The following is a 21,146-nucleotide window of genomic DNA, read 5'->3' on the forward strand; positions in this document are numbered from 1 at the left end:
CGACAGGTATGTTTGTTTTATTATATACCTGTATGGGGAGAGTTACACAGGTGACATAATATATCCATGAAAAGGTGCTGGATTGCCATAGCTGGATACTGAAGTCTCTTTATCTGCAGGAGAGATACAGCATGGACAGTGGCAATGTAGGAATGCTAGCAATGTGCCTAAACCATGATTTGGAATAATAAAAAATAATCACTTATGAGCGGGTAAATCATCTAAAATGCCTGTTCTGTCCTTGGACTCTCATTTTGCAAAGGTCTGTACAGAGCCTTTCATTTTGCTTCTGTGTTGCCTTGGTGTGAAATTTGCCTTATCTGTTCAGAAGTATGGATAGTGAAGCAACTGGCTCAGTTGATACATTGACTTTATTTCATTTGCTTCAGAGGCTTTATTGTAGCCATCCCCCATTTTGTTCTGCTCTGATATAATCTTTTTGCAGATGAATCACCCTTTTCCATTGGCAGCTTCATGTATTATAACTGAGTCTGCCCTTGCACTGCTCTGAGGCTTCTGTAACAACATTGACTTTGGCGGAGTTACTCATGACTTACGCAGATTTAAATAAAAGTAATAGAGGGTCCACTGAGTCTGAGTCTTAATTTCATTCAGTATGAAAAAAAATATCAGCTTCTGCTAGTATGTTCTTTAACATAAGTTAAGAGCAGTTTATTGTAGTAATGCATTCCACAATAGATGGATTTACATTAATAACACTTGCTGAATGGGATCCTTATATCCCTTTGCCAGAGCACCCATGCAAGGAGAAGGGAAGCTGAATTCAAGTCAAATCCTTATTAACCCAGATCTGGCAGAGCCCCTGAACCCTATCATAGGCCATCAGCATGGGATGTACAACAAGAACGAATGCAGCATCAGTCATGATTAAGGCTACATTTATATCATGGCGGTCATGGAAGTCACAGAATCCATGACATCCGATGAAGTGACCTGTAGCTCACGAAAGCTTATGCTCAAATAAATTGGTTAGTCTCTAAGGTGCCACAAGTACTCCTTTTCTTTTTAGAGACCTCCCTGACATTCTCTGCTTTAGCCCCTGGGGCTGCAGGACTCTGGAGCTGGCAGTGACAGGTAACAGTGACAAGTAACAGACTCCTGAGGGGGCCTTCCTCAGGGTCCCAGTGATGGTGGGGAGATACCTCAGGCGAGTGGCTGAGGGTGTCCCATTTTCTCTTTGGGAAATATGGTCACCCTGCAACTCCCAGCCACCATGGTGGCGGGGGAACCCAGGGAGCCTCAACAGCAAAAGTCACAGACAGATCATGGCTTCTGTGAATTTTTGTTTATTGCCCTTGACCTGTCTGTGACTTTTACAAAAAATAAACATGACATAATCTTAGTCATGACTGCCTTCACTAGCCTGCTGTCATTCTGGTTACCTTTGTTTGTAGAAAGAGAGGTTCTTGTGAGTTTCCACTGAACAGCTATCTGTTACAAGGTTTATCCCAATACCAAAATTTATACTCCGGACAGAATTCTCTGCCCCTGGAGGCACAGAATTCATGTGGCCCGCATATTTCTGTGGCCCCCCCTTGTCCCCCGCATAGAAAAATGCAAAAGAAATTTGCAGGGGGACATGCGCTTCTTCCCTGGCATCGCAGACAGTGCATCTGTTCCAGCGTGCCTGGAGCAGCCTCAGAGATGCAAATCACTGTGGGGGGAGGGGGACTGGGTGTGCATGTCTGCGGGGGAAATGTTGATTACCATTAGGAGGGCAGGGCTGGCCAACAAGCAAGACAGACTGTCCCTCTCACTTGCCACTGGGGCTTGCTGGGCATGGAGGGGGGTAGGTCTTTTTATTATGCAGAAGGAAGGCTCTGTCCCCAAGGCAGCAATGTAGCAGCCTGCCTGCCTAGTAACATGTGCGTAACTTCTTGAGAATTGAAAAAACACTTAAATATTAGTGTCATGTTACAAAGTTGTTTGTTTTTAAATTAAAGAAAATAGCTTTTTTAAAAAAAAAAAAACAAAAAAACCCCACATTTTGTTAATGTTGCTGTTAATGGTTAATTGATCTCATTCCCTGAGGCAGAAATGTAGCAGCCTGCCTGTATAGTAACATTGATAATGTTCCTGTTGTTAGTTAACTCTTCCCATTCTCAGTCAATTCCCCTAGGACCATAAAACCTGTAAAAGTTTTAAGGCCCCTACATTGCCAGAGTGATGTAAAGCCCTATAAATGACAGTAAGGGAATCAGCTAAGAAGATCTATGTGCTTTCTCACTTTTTTCCTGTGCCAAAGTGGCAGAATGGGGTTAGATTACAGCTCAGGATTTATTTTACTTACTCCTTTAAAAAAGAGGACTTTGAGGGCAAATAATACATTTACCAAGCAGTCAATAAAATGTCAGGATAATCAAAACCAAGCACTTCCCAAAGTACTCAGTCAGGTCCAGGACAATGATTAGCAAAACTGTATGACTTTCATGTGTGAAAGTCTGAGCAATTTAAAATGACATTCTCCTTTTTTTTTCTTTTTTTTTTTTCTGTTTAGTGTTCTGTAATGTAGTTTAAATGAAAATCTAGGATTATAACTGGATGCAGGTTATTAGTTACCAAATGTTTGTAACTTAACTTTCATGTGTTAAGGAAATGCTGAATAGTTATTGTGACTTTTTTGTGTATTGTAGTTTAAATAACTTGCCAAAAAATTGAAACTGGTGTGATTATATTGCGTTATTTTGACAAAATGTGCAGAATTTTGCAGAATTTTTAATTTTGGGGCACAGAATTTTAAATTTTTTGACACAGAATCCCCCAAGGAGTAAGTTTAATTTAGTTCCAACATTCTCCTTTCAGATCAGATTCCTCCTGTAATGAGATTAATTTGGTAGCCCGTCCCACCCTTCCCTACGTGTAGGCAAATGAGACAACTGCAGAGGGAGCTGCTGTTCATTCCTGACCATTTCTGCTTGTTAACTCAAGGTAGTCTTTCAGTGTGTAAGCTCACATGAATATTGATGATTCTAGTCACTAGTGGATTCTGAGAATGTTTTCAAAGGAGTCTTAAATCAGCCTCTAATTTATGACTTGTGCTATTGTGTGTCCTAACTACCTGATCTTGTGTGGGAGGCAAGTGCAAACAGGTAGATGTCTAAATTCTCTTATTTTTGATTGCATATTAGAGGCTGTTTTTGAAAACTTAACTTTACAGTGTCAATTCCTTCCCCGAGCAGCTTTGATGATCAGCAGCAACAGACTTTGTTTTTGCAACACTGGATGGAAATGCAGGCATACCATAAATTTATTGCTATATGCCTGCAGCTGTTGGTGGCACACAGTTTTTTTTTTCTTTTAAAGACAAGCATGCATGCATTAGTGATACTGAGCCTGTAAACAGCTGTTCCTTTAACTACATTGTTTTCACCCATACCATGCAAATTATATATCTATAAACAAAATCAGTAACTTGGTTTGCATATGTAAAGTGACTGTAATGGGAGTGCAGGTGTGGAAATTATACCACCAATACAGAATAATGCTTTTTGAAAATCAGGCAACCTTCCCTTTCCTAACACTGTTACCTATGATACTGCAAGGTTTTCTAGTGCAGTGGTTTTCAACCTTTTTTAGAATCATAGACTTTAAGGTCAGAGGGGACCATTATGATCGTCCAGTCTGACCTCCTGCACAACGCAGGCCACAGAATCTCTACAGATGTCAAACTAACAGGCCTGTAGTTACCTGGATCACATTTTTTCCTTTCTTAAAAATAGGAACTATGTTAGCAATTCTCCAGTCATACGGTACAATCCCTGAGTTTACAGATTTATTAAAAATTTTTGCTAATGGGCTTGCAATATCATGTCCTAGTTCCTTTAATATTTTTGGATGAAGATTATCTGGACCCCCCAATTTAGTACCATTAAGCTGTTCAAGTTTGGCTTCTACCTCAGATGTGGTAATATCTACCTCCATATCCTCATTCCCATTTGTTGTCCTACCATTATCCGTAAGGTCCTCATTAGCCTCATTAAAGACTGAGGCAAAGTATTTGTTTAGATATTGGGCCATGCCTAGATTATCCTTAACCTCCACCCCATCCTCAGTGTTTAGTGGTCCCACTTCTTCTTTCTTTGTTTTCTTCTTATTTATATGGCTATTATACTATTGGTTTTAATTCCCTTTGCAAGGTCCAACTCTACATGGTTTTTGGCCTTTCTCACTTTATCCCACCATGTTCTGACCTCAATAAGGTCACTTTCCTTGCTAATCCATCCCATCTTCCACTCTTTGTAGGCTTTCTGCTTTTTCTTAATCACCTCTCTGAGATGCTTGCTCATCCAGCTTGGTCTACAACTCCTGCCTATGAATTTTCCCCCCTTTCTTGGGATGCAGGCTTCTGATCGTTTCTGCAACTTTGACATGAAGTAATTCCAGGCCTCCTCCACCTTTATATCCATAAGTTCTTCAGTCCAATCCACTTCCCTAATTAATTTCCTTAATTTTTTAAAGTTAGCCCTTTTGAAATCAAAAGCCCTAGTCACAGATCTATTTTTCAGAGTAGCAGCCGTGTTAGTCTGTATCCGCAAAAAGAAAAGGAGTACTTGTGGCACCTTAGAGACTAACAAATTTATTTGAGCATAAGCTTTCGTGAGCTACAGCTCACTTCATCGGATGCATGTAGCTCGAAAGCTTATGCTCAAATAAATTTGTTAGTCTCTAAGGTGCCACAAGTACTCCTTTTCTTTTTGCAGATCTATTTTTGTTTATCCTTCCGTTTAGTTTGAATTGAATTAGCTCATGATCGCTCGAACTAAGGTTGTCCCCTACAACCATTGCTTCTATGATGTCCTCACTACTCACCAAAACTAAATCTAAAATGGCATCTCCTCTTGTTGGTTCAGCAACTACTTGGTGAAGGAATCCATCAGCTATTGCATCCAGGAAAATCTGAGCCCTATTTATTATTATTACTAGCACTTGTCCTCCAGTCTATATCTGGGAAGTTAAAGTCTCCCATGATCACACAATTCCCATTAGTATTTACTTAATTAAAAACATTAAAGAGGTCTCTGTTCATATCCAGATCGGATCCCGGAGGTCTATAGCACACCCCAAGCACTATCCTAGGGGAGGCTCTAGTTGCTTTCTTCCCCAATGTGATTTTTGCCCTGATAGACTCTCTTATCCATTCCATCACTTCTTATTTCTTTCCAGTCTACCTCATCACTGATATACAGTGCTACTCCACCACCTTTGCCTTTATTTCTGTCTTTCCTAAACAGCACATACTCTTCAATAACTGTAGTCCAGTCATGACTACTATTCCACCATGTTTCTGTTATCCCGATAATATCTTGTTTCACTTCCTGCACCAGTAACTCTAGTTCCTCCATTTTGTTACCGAGGCTCCTTGCATTAGAGTACAAACATCTTAATTTTTGCTGTTTGGCCTCACTCACATTCTTTACCCGATTAGGCACAGACATTCTACAGCCAGTATCACCTATTAGGCTGGTATGTACACTACCCTTCCTCCTTATGTCCATTCCCCTATCCACGGCTGTAGCCTTTCTTACTTAGTTTTCTTTCCTCTCAATGTTAAAATCCAGCGTGGAGATTACCTGGACATCTCCCAACCATCTCCCCCAGATTCCTAGTTTAAAGATCTCTTAATCAGTTGTGCCAGCCTCTATCCTAGAAGTCTATTTCCTTCCTTACTCAGGTGAAGTCCATCCCAAGAGAACAGTCCTCTGTCCATGAATGCTTCGCAACGGCCATATATCCCAAAGCCCTCCTTATAGCACCAGTGCCTGAGCCATCTGTTGAGCATCATAATCTTATCACACCTTTGTTGCCCTCATTTGTGGACCCTGAAAAAATTTCTAATGAAGGTGTAGACCCCTTTGGAAATCTTAGTCATAGTCTGCAGACCCCCCAGGTGTCCGTGGACCACAGGTTGAAAACCACTGTTCTAATGCAATATACTGATCTCAGATGAAAGAGTGCTTTGTGAGTCTTTTTTTAATGATAGAAATCTACAAGTGAGTAGAAGAGTGAAATGTGAGTCAAATGCAAACAGCACCATAATGTAGGTCCATCTCTGTTAAAGAAATTAAAATTAGAGCTGGCTAGAAAACTTGGAAGGAACAGTTTTTGGTTGGAAAATGCAGTTGAAATCAAAATACCTTGTGGAATCATGTAATTTTGTCTAAATGTTGTCGTGAAGTAAAAAGTTCTGATAGTGTTAAAACAGGATGTTTCAACATTTTCTGAACAAATTGTTTTGATGTTTTTCCTTTCTAAATGACTTTTCATTTAGAATTTTAAATTGTCTTAAAATAAATTAAATGTTTCAGTTGATCTGAAATGAATTTTTTAAAAAGTTTCTTTCACAGAAAATTTTGAAACTTTGGGTTTCTGTTCTGAATTGGATTGAAAACAAATTTTGGAATCTCAAAATCCTCCATGAAACAGAAATTCCGTTTTCTGCCCAGCTCTAATTAAAATTAGTGCTCTAGTGTTAGATAACTTCAAGTGACTTTGAGCTTTTCTCTTTGTATATCACGGTTTTGTGAATGTCAGTAGTAGACAATAATCCATTAAGTCTCGATGCTACTGTTTGTGAATGTTTTGTTGTTCTACTCTTGTGTGTGAGGATTCTAACAAATGAATTTTCACACAGGAAAGCCTTAACTAAATATTTTCAAACTTTTAAAACTAAATATCCAGAAGTTTCATTAGTCCAATATTGCTCATTGTCTAAAAACATCTGAGTATGGGACAGAGATTGTTGTACCAAATTTGTACTATCTAAAGATAGTAGAGGGTTTACCATTTGGCAACCATGATACAGGGTCCATGCCTTCAATTAAAAATAAAATGTCATTCCATTCCTTGTGTCCATGCATTTTCTGATTTTTATGGTTTTTAGTTTTAAATAATACCTTTTTTGCTTTGTTGTTCTGGGCCTGTCTCACAAAAAGCAGCAATATGTACAGGGACATTCGCTCGCGCGTGCATGCACACACATACACACACATGCCATGCCTGCTCCTGCTTCAACTGAAGTTAATGGCAAAAGAACCAAACCACCATTGACATCAGTGTAAGTGGGACTGGGCCCTTATCACTCATTGAAATTACAGCTGGATAAGATTTGTTTCAGCAGACCAACACTGGGAAGAAAAAGGGTTATTAGATTTGGAGCTTCCCCATTGCAGAGATTACTGTGCCTTAGCTTCTGATACGTGAATGCTTCTGATTTGGCAGTATTGGTCCATTCTTTCTGTGGGGTTTTCAAAGGCCTGACCTCCTTATCTCACTTTTATTTATGTTTTTCCTGCAGGAGAAAATACAAGAAAACATCACAGAGGTAAGAGTAAGTCACAGAAGACTCTGAAGGTGTTTGTAAGTCGACTGTCCCTTAAAGAGGTTGAAGAAAGAATTTACTTTCATGTATTGGTTTTTACTGTATCTGGCGTATTGGTTTTGTTCATCATGGGAATCAATTTCACAGACAGTTGCCCTCTCTGAGGCACAATCCTGTACTTATTCCTCAAAACTCCCATTGGCGTTAGTGGGAGTTTTGTCTGCGTAAGGGCTGAATGATTTGGTTGTGAGTCCTAAGAAATTTTCTCTCAATTCCTTCGGCAAGATCTGCCAGTTCTTGCTTTTAGCAGTACACATGCAGTAATAAAAAAAAAATTGGATTTGTTCGCTTTTAGTCTTGCTGATGACATGTGCCTTTGCAGGAGACCTAAGGAAGATTGGGATCCCATTGATAAACAGACCCTAGTACTGCCAAAATATCGAGTTATCTTACAGTGTCTTTGCCGTAGGAAAGCTTAATAGTGGTTGTCTGATTCATTGCTCTCTGGGGAGCATGGCTTTTGTTTGCTTTCAGATGGTGTGATTGGCAGTGGTGACTCTAGCTCGAAGTTTTAGCGTGTGACACTGCAATTTGCCGTAATGCTGTATCAGATTATTGATTGGGGGCTCAATCCTGCAAAGTGCTGTGCATTCCCATTGACTTCAGTGGGAGTTGAGGGTATTTTGCACTGTGAAGGATTTAGCCCTGAAGATGCTTCTGAATCTGCCCCTCAGTGCTGTGTTGTGGCTATTCCAGTGAGGTCCTACTTCTGCTGCTTTGGAGATCTCTGTATTGGACTGTGCAATTGTACCCTGCACATTGTGGGACACTGGAACAGCTGCTGTACATGAATTTATCATCTGGGAAAGCTATTGTGTTAAGTAAACAGCATTCAATGTTGTAAAGAATTTGAATGAAGGTAAACGTATGTTTCTGACTGGGTAGGTGCCCCAATAGTAGAACCTGCGCTGTTTGTCTGTGTTTAGCTGAACTCTATTTCTCTCATGTTTCACTTGCTGCTGATTTGATCCGCTAGTTAATTATTTCGTAATAGGTGTGCTTGTAGTGAGAGGTGTTTGGCTGCTGTGAGATGGTTCATAGGGGGCAGAAAATAATTTCCTGGAAGCTGAACGATCACTACGTACATATTTTGTATTGCTTGCATTGACCTGAGTAAACAATCTAATTTGTGTTTTCTATATATGTTACTATGGCAGTGGTGTGAGTGTGTGTGTTCAGGTGGTGGGGTTTTTTGTGTGAGGAGGTACTTAAGCTACCATTGTAAGCATCAGAAGAGAGGTGAATTAGAATATAAGTTCATAGAAGTTAGCCCACTATCCATGTATTTATCAACTTAACTGAGAACTGAAATGTGCGAGAGATGTTTATGGCATATCTGGTTGTGTGTTTTTAATCCATATACAGTTACTCTTCCTTCTCACCACTAATGGGGGTTAAGTTTTATGTCTTTTGGGATTTTTGTTCCATTGCTGATTTATCTCTGCATGTGTAGTGTGTGTAGTTTGTGTCTTGTGCTGGTATCAGTGTCTGTTGGCTGGTGAAATCCACGCTTTCCACAACAGGATATATATGCTTTTTGGCCTTGTGTTATGAGACAATTGGTACTGGCCCCGTGGAGGTAAGAGGTCATTGCAGGAGCCTGTGCACAGCAATTACTTAGCCTCTAGTAATGATAATCTTTTTAGCAAGTGATGGATGTCAGCCAGAATATTGTGTACTGCAGCAAATTAGTCGTTGTGCCTGGAAAAGAGGCTCTGCTTGCCTGAATGGCTGGCTTTGAGCTTCAATCTTGGATTTGCCACCCGCTGTGTGACAAAGGTATCACATTGCAAAGGAAATTATATGTATGACGGTCTGAGGCGGAAGCTTAATGTGCTCCAGTACTTCCAGGAAAGGATGCTGTAGGATGGAAATACAATTAGGTACCACTTTGGGCTGCTATCTTTTGAATGGGGGTTTCCAAAAATATGGAAATGATTTGATTCCAGTCTTTCTTTATTCATTAATCATGTCTTTTTTCTTTCTTTCTTCCACACAAAAGAATCTATGATTTCAAATGTCACCAAACCCAGAAGGGCGACAGCTGTAATGGTCTTTTGTTTGCTTTGGCATCTAGTTTCATATGCTTATCTACTGATGGTAGTATTGTTAATTATTAATTATTTATATAGTGATGTATAGATCGTTGGCAGCAGTTAAAATATTGGAGGGAAATATCCATGCTCTGAGCACCTTACAGTCTTAAGGACTGATTTATATTGAGGCCAGCTCTATCCTATGAACAGAACAGATCATCACGTCATGGAGCAAAATACTGGAGTAACAGAGGGTGGCAGCTTTCTGTTTTGCCCAGGGCAGCCGGATCCTTATAACCTGTCTTGGCTGAGGTGAGACATTGTGGCAGTCTTACAGTGTATGCAAATACATATTCGATTTTATTCTCTTATATCTTTATATATGATGGATTCAAGTAATATTTGCAACTGTTTGGGAATTTTTGATGAGATGTGTTTTCATCAGAAAATGCTGATTTGCTGAAACCTCTCTCTAGTTTTCTGCAAAAAAATTCGAAATGTCTCAGTTTCATCCTGATGCTGAATGACACCAAATGCCAAAACTTCGGCATTTTTCACCAAATGGAATTATTTTTTTCCAGGCAGCCCTAATAACATTCCAGTATGAAAAATTTTCAAGTGTTATTAAATGGTTGCCCTCAAGACTGAAGCTATTATGCATCTGTTATGCATCTGTTCACCCTAATATACACTGTAATTTGTACACAGACTACTTGGATTTACAATTCGTACAAAGTTTTAGGCACTGTCAATACATTTTTTATTCACTGGCCAAGGATGCTTGAGAAGTTCAATCCAGACAAAAGAAACACATTCTTACAAATGAAGGATTGTAATCATCATGATTTTTATTGGTTTTAGATTTTGTGATATATACCTTATGGTTTTATTAGAAAAACAATGCAAAAGATTCTCCTGCAAGTGAAATTTGCTCAACTACCTTAATGACGTTTTCATGTCTCATTCAATGTCATATTTGCCATACAATAAGCAACAGCTTGGATTGGTCTTCTGCACTATTATTTTTTCAAATGTAGATCATCATCTAAAGTACTATCATGGTCTGCTACCTGTATACTTATATGGCCCTCATCACTATATTATCTGAGTTGTACTAAAATTGTAATAGGGTATGGCAAATACAGACTCTTGCAATTATTGCAGTTATTGCAAGAGTAACTCAAATGCTTTAAAAACCACTGTAGATTGATATAATTTTCTTCATAAACTTGGCAGTTCCACAGATATCTAAGCAATCCTAAATTCAATAGTCCCCATTTAGTACCTGAACTAGTGAGCTGTGATGCAAATTAGTCATTGCAGGACCAGAGACACAGGTTATTTTAATCAGTATGTAGGCCATCTGTTATCTTCACATCTAGTTAACCTTGCGTTAGTGACGACTATATATATATATATATATATTTAGATCGTTACCTAAGATATTTTACAGGGTAGATAAACAAATAACTAGCACAGAGGAAGAAACTTGCTAGGACTGTCAGATCCCAAGTTGTTGTCACTTTTCGTATGACAGGACTGTTCTGTTCCATTATTGAGACTGAATTACACTCATATCTCCCAACTGTATGAAGCCTGATCTTGTAAAGTGCTCATTACTTCCTTAGAGCTGCTTAGCACCCTCAATTACTATAGAAGTCTATGGATATTTAGGGCACCCAGCACCTTTCAGGAAGCATTGAGCAGGTATCTGCCTGATTGGATTTATCATCTGTTTAGGTAAAATTCACCCCTATACAGTGAGCCCACCATGAGGGTTGTGCACCACTTAACACCCACTTAAGCTCTGAAAATGAGACTTAAGTGGTGCATAGTCCTTGTATTGGCCCTGTGCATAGGGTACATATTTCTGTAGTTTGGTCTGGCCCATTAGAATATTTGCATTGCTATTTTGATTGTTGCACATTGGCTAATTGTCTAATCTGGCTTTTCTGCATGCAGTATTGAGATGCAAATGCAACTCATGAGTGAACTCATTCTAAAGAACTGAATAGTAGCAAACTCATGAGATTTTATCGATCAGTTTGTTTTTAAAATAGCTGCTAGTATGCACATGAGATACAACATAAGACAGAAAATGTTACTAAGCTATATAAAAATGTGGCTGTGATGTGGAAAAAAGCTTTGTAATAAGACCATGCAAAAACATTAAAGAGGTACTATCAACTTGATTAAAAAAAAACACTTTTGTAAACTTCAGGTTTCTGATAGCGCCCTTTAAGATGTATGACCCGAAAGTTAAAACACACAAACAAAACCCTTAACAAATTTTACAAGGCTTTTTTCCCCCATCCCCCTACTGATGTTTGAGTGGCACTTGATCCTATGCTCCAGGTAGCAATGTCACTCACTGAAATGTGGCCTGGCTGCCCCTCCATCTATGTGCCATTTTTCCTTCCTATTTCCATGAAATTGGGAAAACATACCTCTTTCAGGTTTGTTTAAATTTAAATTGGTTGCGGTCATTCATTCATTGGCTTCATGACTTTGGAGATCATATCACCTACCTTATCTCTCTAATATCCTGGAACTGATACGGCTCCAGCTATATTGCCTGAACACTGCCAGTTAATTAATTCTCCATTAATATAAATATTCTGTACTTAAATGGCCTCTTACATCAGTAATTAGTTTAGCAAGGTCATTCGATTCCAAGTTGGTACATAAAGCATTTAGCCATTTACATAGCAATGATATTAGGAGCTTTGCATTTTGTTAACATATTTGCAAGTATGCATTTCACAAAGGTTAGCCATTTTCATATTTAGAAACAAACAAAAGGTTTAAAACATTTCCAGCTACTCATGTTTTTCCTGGAGTTTTAAACACACACGTAGAAAAGAAAAGGGAGTTAGTATAGGCCTACTTTATTCCTAGATTTATTGCTCTGATAACACAACCCTACGTTCCTTTCCACAATCAGGTCTCTTCCTAAAATATGAATGTTTTACATGGTTTCTGTTCTTGAGATAAGGATTACATTTGTACCAACTGGTATCTTATACAAAGAGAGATGTTCTAGTTTAGATAAAACACTCTTGTGGTTCTCTCATGACTCAACTGCCTTAGAGTTACAATCTGTTTTGCTATTAAATATTTTGTACAAAGCACAAATTTCAATAACCAATACTTATTTTAAATGTAGCACAAAATAAATTAGTGTAACCCTTCTGCCCAGAGTTGGCAGCAACAAGGGCCGGGTTCGGTATCTAGGGGTTCCATTCCAATAACACAATGTAACACCGGCTCGAGCCCCCACCCAGTGACCTGGGACAAATATATACCACCCCCGCTGGGTGCCTCCAAGCGGCAGTACTTTCCCTCTCGCAAGCACAGAGTCTGAGTGTAGCAAAAGCCTTTTAATAACAGAGAGAAACAATGTGGAATTATGTTGGGGAAACACCACCAACAGGATTCATAACATGACCCATGAGCAAAAGCCCACCCCAAGCAAATTGGGGCGTGTCCTTTCCTTTTGGTTCTTGAGTCCAGCAACCCCAAATCACCCAAAGTCCCAAAAGTCCAACAACCCAAAAGTCTCTGTCCCTGGTCAGGGCAGCCCCAGAGTTTGAAAGTTTATCTGCAGAGTTTTACCTCCCAACCTGGGTGGAGATGGGGGGGGAGGTTAAGGGGCACCTTACATGATCCAAAGCTGATTTGCCCCACCTCTCCATGGGGCTCCGCTCCACCAGCCGTCCCACGAATCGCTCCGCTCTGCCAGCCGCCCCCATGAGCCGCTCCAGCCATCCCATGAACTGCTCTGCTCTGCCAGCCGTCCCGCAAACTGCTCCGCACTATATCTTCAGGCTCCCCCACTACTTAACACAACACTCAGTGATTTCAGCTCTTAGTAAGTTTAGCTCTTTTGTGATTTCAGCTTGTAGTAGGGGAGCCTCAGTGCTGTTACACCATTGGCCCAAAGTGAATTCAGCTCAGTAGCCTGTAACTTGACTCCTAATGGAATCAAAATTAGTTCTGATATTCCACAGTGGAGAGAGAGAAGGAAGTGCAATTAGCATGTAAGGCCCTCACCCAAGGGGCCCATACCACCAGGTATTAATATCTGTCCCCAGCCTCTCTCCATTCACTGGGTTTTGGAACCCATGACCCTTGCCTAGCGAGTGCTGCTTAGTTGATGGTGAGTCCCTCCATCATAACAAAAGGCCAGCTACAGTTCCACTGTCCTTGATTCACATAATCAAGGTAATAACAGTTTATTCCTGTCCCAACAACAGAGAAACTGGGGCTCCTACAGCAGCCAAAGTGATCATCTAGGCGGGGTGGGTGTGCCTATGCAAATGAGATCAGCCCCTGAAGTTCTTTTCCACAACCCACCATGACTCACCACCAGATGTCAGGGTAGATCTCATCCTGTCTCTGCTTACACTAGTATAAAGTTAAAGCAAAGTAAAGTTTAAAAATGCAGTTTTTCTGAGTTGGTATAGCACTCTTAGGGATAAGAAACTTGGTTTTATGCTAAGGAGGGGTTGGTTAAATTCCTGACATTTGCTTGTCCTTCGGAGATAGAAGCAGAAGCCTCCTGCAATTTCTTTAACCAGCCTGAACATTTTGCAACACAACTAATTAAATATAAATGGTATTGTTCTATTTCAAGTACCCTGGCTATAACATACTCGTGGTGCATCTTAATATTCAGTAAAGGCACAAACAAGTTTGTAATTACCTAATATTAAAAGATAGAAGTTGAAATAGTTTTACGAATGTTATTTTGCCTCACTATTGAGGTCTGTCCACCACAAGTACAACAGTCACACGAGCCATATACAAAGTCAAATGTCAAAAAAAACAAACCAACTGAATGTTTTTCTTTCTCTCTAATACTTTTTAGTTATAATCTTCAGGGTTACTCATAATAATAAATCTTTTAGATGGACAGATGATATTCAAGTGGATGGTGTCCTAAGGAAGCGTGCAAATATTTAGTTCTTTAAGTGCCTAATTTTGGGTAATTGCTTATTTATGTGCCTATTGAGGTTTTGGTCTAGTATAATGTTCCTTGAATAAATCTTTTCCCTTTATACTTTTAGGATATGGCATTGTTACCATGTGTACTGTTGTCCTGGGAAGATGTGTGGAGTTAATTCTGATCTTTATTCTAGTGAAGCAATGGAAAAAAATGGAAGTTCTATACTTAAGGACGTTGATTATTTAAAGGATGGAACGGGCAGTCAGAGGTGGCAACTGTTATCCGTAATATGCTTTAAAAATATCAGCATGGCATGGAATAAGTCTTGGCATCTGGCATTTTGTTTCATTTGACAATATACTTAGTCCACTATTATTTAGTTCTGACATTTAATTTCTATAGCTTATCTACTGACCTTGCAAAATTATCTTAATTACAAATTTAAAAAAAAATCCTTAATTCCTTAAACTCTGCAAGTAATTAAACTACTGCTCAGCTCAAATTAAGTAATTTTAAAAATATATATTTAATAAGCAGACAAAATTCCAGCAACATATATGATGCATCCATGGTACATTAGAGGATTACAGTTTAATAACTAATAGAAAAAGCATTTATCCTTTTGAGAACCTGATCTTGCAAGGTGCTGGTCATCCTCAACTCCCACTATCTTCAACAGGAGTTAAGAGCACTCAGTACCTCACAGGATCAGGCTCTAAAACTAATATCTGGCTAGTAAGGCTGCAGATCAGGTTATTCATAGTGGCAGTTCATAGTCCTTTATAATGGCAATGGATAATGAATGGGGCAGGGAAAGAGACTAAGAATGACTCTATAGCCTGGTGGTTAGGACACTCACCTAATACGGAATGTGGGAGACCAAGTTCACATCCTTGTCCAATGACTAGTTAGTGAGTTAGAAAATGTGGAACAGCTTCAATATGAGAGATTCTCTCTCTCTCTTCAACGCTTAGCCAGACCGTCGGCCGTAGCGCTCATTCGCCATTTGATCCGTTCCTATGCAACTGCAAAGGCTTGCCAGTCTGAGAGTCCAACATCAAAACAGACTTGATGAATCCATGTAATAGGGGGTCTGCCTCTGGGCCACCTCCACCCCTCAGTTGGTGGAATTTTGTCCTGGAATTTACAAGCCACCTGGAGAACAGCGTTCGCTGGGATGTCTTGTGGCATCCTTGCGACATGTCAGAAAAGCGTAAGGCACTGCCTGCAGACAATGGCCCCAGTAGTCTGTAGACCCAAGCGACCATAAACATCTGCATTACAGATGAAGTCATTCCACTTTATGCTCAATAGACGACGTTGACATTTTGTGTGGAAAACCTCCAGCTTTGTCCAGTCTGAGCAGCATAGTGTCCATTTTTTGCAGCTGTACAACAGTATGGGAAGGATATAGCTCGAATAAATCCTGAACTTGGTTGTCATACTAAGATGATGTTGATTCCATATCTGTTGTAAATGGCCCATGGCAGATGCTGCAATGCCAATCCGATGGAGAACCTCCATGTGAGAATTGGAGGAACTGGTAAGCAGGGGCGGCAGATTTGTATAATTTTTGGTGGTGCCCAGAACAGGTCCAAGTCCCATCCCCCTGCTCCTCCACCTGCCTTGTAAGCTGATATATATTTTTTAAAATAATGTAAAAATGGACTGGAAACAGTAAGCGTTTAACAGTTTCCCTATATTGCACAATATCACTATCATAAGAAACATGTTTTTAACTATGAATATCAACTTTATTAATACTCTTTTGAATACAGAAGAAGCCAAGCACTCTTGGATCAATAACTCTCAAAAGCAAAAGTTCTAATTCGCTATTGTACTCCAACCACGTAAATCTTGATAGCTAAGATTGATGAAAACTCCTTTTCTTATCTTTTAGATTTGCTGCATTTTTCTTTTGTATAACGTCAGTTTGCAAGCAGGGTGTCGAACTCAGGCCATCACTTGCTGAATTATCCTTTTGTTCTTTTTCTCTAGGTAACTTTATTAAGAATTTATCCATTGTTTATTATTATTACACAAAATTCATTTGGTGGTGCCGAGGGGTTTGGAGCGTGGGAGGGGGCTCAGGGTAGGGCAGAAGATTGGGATGTGGAGGTGAGGGCTGCGGGGTGGGGCCGGGGATGAGGGGTTCATGGTGCAGGAGGAGGCTGGGACAGAGGGTTGGGGGGCGATGAGGGCTCTGACTGGGAGTGAGGGCTCTGGGGTGGGGCTGGAGATGAGGAGTTTGGGGTGTAGGAGGGGCTTGGGCAGAGGGTTGGAGTGCGGGGTTGTGGGCTGTGGGATGGGGCCGGGGCTGAGCGGTAAGACATTCCTTTCCTCTCCCAGGCTGGAGAGCAGGCAGAACTGGATTATTGACATGGCTGTGCAGAGCATTACTACTGGGGATGTACACTGATTTAATTGGATTTGTTGTTTTAACTATTATACAAATATTTCAGCCTAGTAACCAAGATGAAAGGAATTTAAAAGGGTAAATCTTCATTAATGTGCACAGGGAGGGAAATGCAAAACTCTATTATTGGGGACATGGCCAGCCTGAAAGCCATATATTGTAAACAAGTATTTCTTTACCTATTTATGACTCTCAGTCTGCACATTGCTTATCTTGGACGATGAAAATCAATTAATATGCTTACAAGTTCTCAGTGTTGTTATGTTTGGGTTGCGAACACTTGATGGAAATTTGTCCTTGCTGTAAAAACAGTGTTTTCAATGGAATTTAAATTTCAATTTAAAAGAATAAAGGGGAACATTTTTCTGTGGGTCTTAAGGGTCTGTTTTTATAAAACTAATTTTTTAGATTAAGTGAAGTTGTCTTTACCTTACATAGGGCTTGTCCACATTTGGGTTTCACACTGAGATAAACTGTGTCGGCACAAGTCATGATTAACTGGGCATGGATTGTCTACACTAGGGGCTTGCACAAATGCAGCTATGTTGGTGTAAAATAACCCAGTGCAGACAAGGTCTACAAGTCAGACAGTCTAGCACCCACAGAAATGTACGCCTAAGAACCACTTATAAAGAATAAAGGAAAGAAATGCCAATTCCTAAGCAAAGAATGGGGCCAGGGATGAGAGGTTCACGGTGCACGAAGGGGCTCAGGGCTGGGGCAGAATCAAATGCAGCCTTAAGATCAACATATGCTACGTGCAAGGGCTTCCTGGACTCGCAGTGTATCTCCGACAACATGCGAAGGGCCAAAATGGCATCTAATGTGGATCTGTTCCTCGTAAAGCCTGACTGTTGGGGAAACTCTTCTGATGTAGCAAAGGCTCCAGGTGTGCCAGCAAAACATGTGCAAATACCTTCCCTGGAATGGAAAGCAAGGTGATCAGCCTGTAGCTCTTACATTCACTGCATGGTCCCTTGCCCTTATAGAGTGAGATCACAATCCTGTCCTTCCAGGCAGTTGGCAGGGTTCCAGTTCTCCACACCCGATGAAAAATGGCCAGAAGTGATTGTGTTACAGGATCAATATCACATTTTAGCAGCTCTGAGGGGATGCCTTCAACACCGGCTGCACGTCTGTTTTTCAGTTTAGAGATGGCACATTTCACTTCATCCAATATTGGTGCATCAGTACAAATGTCTGGATCTGGAACCGCAGTGACTGCCAGATCATCCAGCTCTGAACAAGCGGCAGCTGGAGGGTGATTCATGGCACTGTGATAACGTTCCACCCAGTGTGAGAGAATGTCATCATCCAATTTACATGGATGGCTTTGGCTGTCGTTCAGGATGCCATTTGTAGTGACTACCTCTTGACCGCTGAGGTTGCGAATGGTGCGGAATGCTGGCTTCAAGTCACCCCTGGCTAAGCCGACTTCAACATCATCCGCCATTTGGTTATAATATGCCTCGTGATTGTGGAGTGCTAGGGTGTTAAATTTTCGCTTCAGTTGATTACGAGTGCACTTATCACCACACTGGTGGACTGCAGCCTTCAATTTAATTATCTGGAAAGCATCCTATGATATCCATGGACAGTGTGCTGGATGCCTATAGCCAATCATCTGTTCAACAGATTGGTTGAGGGTAGAAGTTAACAGGGACCAGGCAAACTCCACGTCACTTGGCAGATTAGCTAGAGCCGAGACTCTGTTGCTGACGTCAATACAAAACCTGTTGGCTAAACCTGGCACGTGGAATGCGTCGATGTCAAACTTCTTCATCATCTCAGAAGGCTTACCTGCCTGTTGGCACATCAACACCATACAGGTGACCACTAGACGGTGATCTGTGTTCGCCGCACATTCTATACCACGATATGAGCAACATAAGAGATTCCCAGACCAGAATACCCCATGCCCAAGGCTACTCTCCTCCAATGTGTAACACCCAAGTTCAAATCCCTTCTCCTTATCAGACAGAGAGTGGAACTGAACCCAGGCTTCCCATAACCCCGATGAGTTCTTGAACTACTGAGCTAAAGGTTATATAAGGGAGCTGCTTCTCTCCCTCCTGCCATGTTTTGTGAATCTAGTCCTCCTTTGCCTGCATCAAATGTCTGAAATCTAAATGAAAAATTGCAAGTTAGGTCGGAACAAAACATTTTGTTTCAACATTACTGAAACGTTTTGACTTTTTGGTTTGGTCAAAACTCTGGCAAATTCAGCATGACTTTGCAAATCGTTTTAGGTTAACCAAAAATTGCATTTACAGTGAATAAACAGCTGAAAAAATTTCACCTAGCTCTTTAATGTAAAGTAATCTGAAAAATCAGGTTCTAGGTGCCACAATTTGGGCATCCAAAATTAGTGAGCACTTCTGATTGTAAACACTCTGTGCCTCAGTTCCCTATGTGTAAACCTGGGATAATACCACCACCTCATCTCACACAGGTGTTGTTAAGATAAGTTAATGATTGTGAAGCACTCAAATACGATAGTGATGAGTGCCGTAGAAACACCTGTGAAGAAACTAATAATTCTGTCTTCAGAGCAAAGTTGGAATATTGGGCAGTAAATAAGGCCTCAGGCCACACACACTGAGGACTGATGAGGAAATAAAATATTGAATAGCTTCAGCTTTAGTGAGTGCCATCCATACTATGTACTGAATGAGGCAGGGTCCTGTTGAAAACATGGTGATAATGTAATTAAAGACAGTCTCATAAGTTACAATGCATATGCACAAAGAGGCTGAATTAAGGTTGCACAGGCAACTTCAATTATAGCATTTTCTACCGTCTGAGTTTGCAACCACAATAAGTGTCTTTTAATGTAGGTTTTTGTAGCATAGTAAGATAGCAGAGGCATTGAATAGTTCTGAACTGAGGAATTGTCTATCTAAGCTCTAGGTAAACAAAACTAAATTAAATTTGTCCTTCAGTTCTCTGAGGGGAAATTCTGGTGTACATTGCCTAGCTCAAGATACTTGCCTGAGTTCTGGAGAATTTCACAGGGGGAAGGGTAGGGGAAATTTATTTCTCAGGAAGAGCCATACTGTTAGGCCAAAGCATCTTCCACTGCCCTAAAACACCGTAGTCTATAACATGTCTGGGAGGTGGGGTGAGGTGGGGGTGGGAATGACTGAAGAAAATGCAGAGCTTCAGATGTTCTACCCTCCAGTCTCCATAGTTGCTGGTGCTGGGAGTGCTGCTGCATCCCCTAGCTTGAAGTGGTTTCCATTATATACAGCAGGGGCGGGCAAACTTTTTTTGGCCTGAGGGCTGCATCGGGTTTCGGAAATTGTATGGAGGGCTGGTTAGGGGAGGCTGTGCCTCCCTAAACAGCCAGGCGTGGGCCAGCCTCCGCCCCGCTTCTTGCCCCGATGGCCCCCTCCCGGGACTCCTGCCCCATCCAGCCGCCCCCCCCCCGCCCCGCTCCCTGTCCTCTGACTGCCCCTGGAACACCCACCCCTGACTGCCCCCCACCGCCCCATCCAACCCCTCCTCTCATTCCTGACGGCCCCCCTGGAACCCCTGCCCCATCCAACCACCCCTTCTCCCTGTCTCCTGACTGTCCCCGGAACCCTTGCCCCTGACTGCCCCCTGCCACCCCATCCAACTCCCCCTCTCCTTCCTGACTGCCCCCCCGGGACCCTGCCCCATCCAAACACCCCTTCTTCCTGACCGCCCCTGGAACCCCGGCCCCTGATTGCCCCGCCACCCCTCCAAACCCCCCTCTCCTTCCTGACTGCCCCCCCGGGACCTCTGCCCCCATCCACACCCCCTGTTCCCCGCCCTCTGACCGCCCTGACCCTTATCCACACCCCTGTCCCCTGACCACCACTCTGAACTTTCCTGCCCTCTATCCAGACCCCCCACTCCCTGCCCCCTTACCGCGCTGCCTGGAGCACCGGTGGCTGGCGGTGCTAGAGCCATGCCGCCCGGCTGGAGCAGCCATGCCACTGCGCAGCACAGAGCACCGGGTCAGGCCGGGCTCTGCAGCTGCGCTGCCCCAGGAGCTCGCAGCCCCGCTGCCCAGAGCATCGCGCTGGCGGCCCAGTGAGCTGAAGCTGCAAGGGAGAGAGAAGGAGCTCAGGGGCTGGGCAGGAGGGTCCCGCAGGCCGGATGTGCCCCACGGACCATAGTTTGCCCACCTCTGATATACAGGTTTACAGTTTGGTTCAATGGCTCTCAGCACCCATTCTATATACAAATTGTTCCAGCACCTCTGCCAGTCCCTTTATTAATACCTGCATACCAAGGAGTGTCTGTAAGTTGGGCTCTACACAGGCTGTGTGCACCGTATGCACAGTGCCTGGAATCCTGCCCTACCTTCCCCTGCTAAGG

General features: G+C 41.7%; 1 protein-coding gene across 7 annotated transcripts in view; it reads left to right on the plus strand.

Moving 5' to 3' along the window:
* The window catches only part of PDE1C (phosphodiesterase 1C), a 419,371-nt gene that overhangs the window by 178,835 nt on the left and 219,390 nt on the right, over positions 1–21,146 (plus strand). For 5 of the 7 annotated variants that reach the window (XR_013635379.1, XR_013635380.1, XM_073332974.2 and 2 more), the window contains exon 2: positions 7,316–7,342. The exons of the other annotated variants lie outside the window; for them this stretch is intronic. Coding sequence is in view for 3 of the 5 variants with exons in the window: in XM_073332974.2 (XP_073189075.1) it covers positions 7,316–7,342 (27 nt within the window). In the remaining 2 variants the exon portion in view is untranslated. The remainder of the gene's footprint in view (positions 1–7,315; positions 7,343–21,146) is intronic. 7 annotated transcript variants of the gene reach the window in all.

This window comes from Lepidochelys kempii, chromosome 2 (genome assembly GCF_965140285.1).
Source record: "Lepidochelys kempii isolate rLepKem1 chromosome 2, rLepKem1.hap1, whole genome shotgun sequence".
NCBI lineage: Eukaryota > Metazoa > Chordata > Testudines > Cheloniidae > Lepidochelys > Lepidochelys kempii.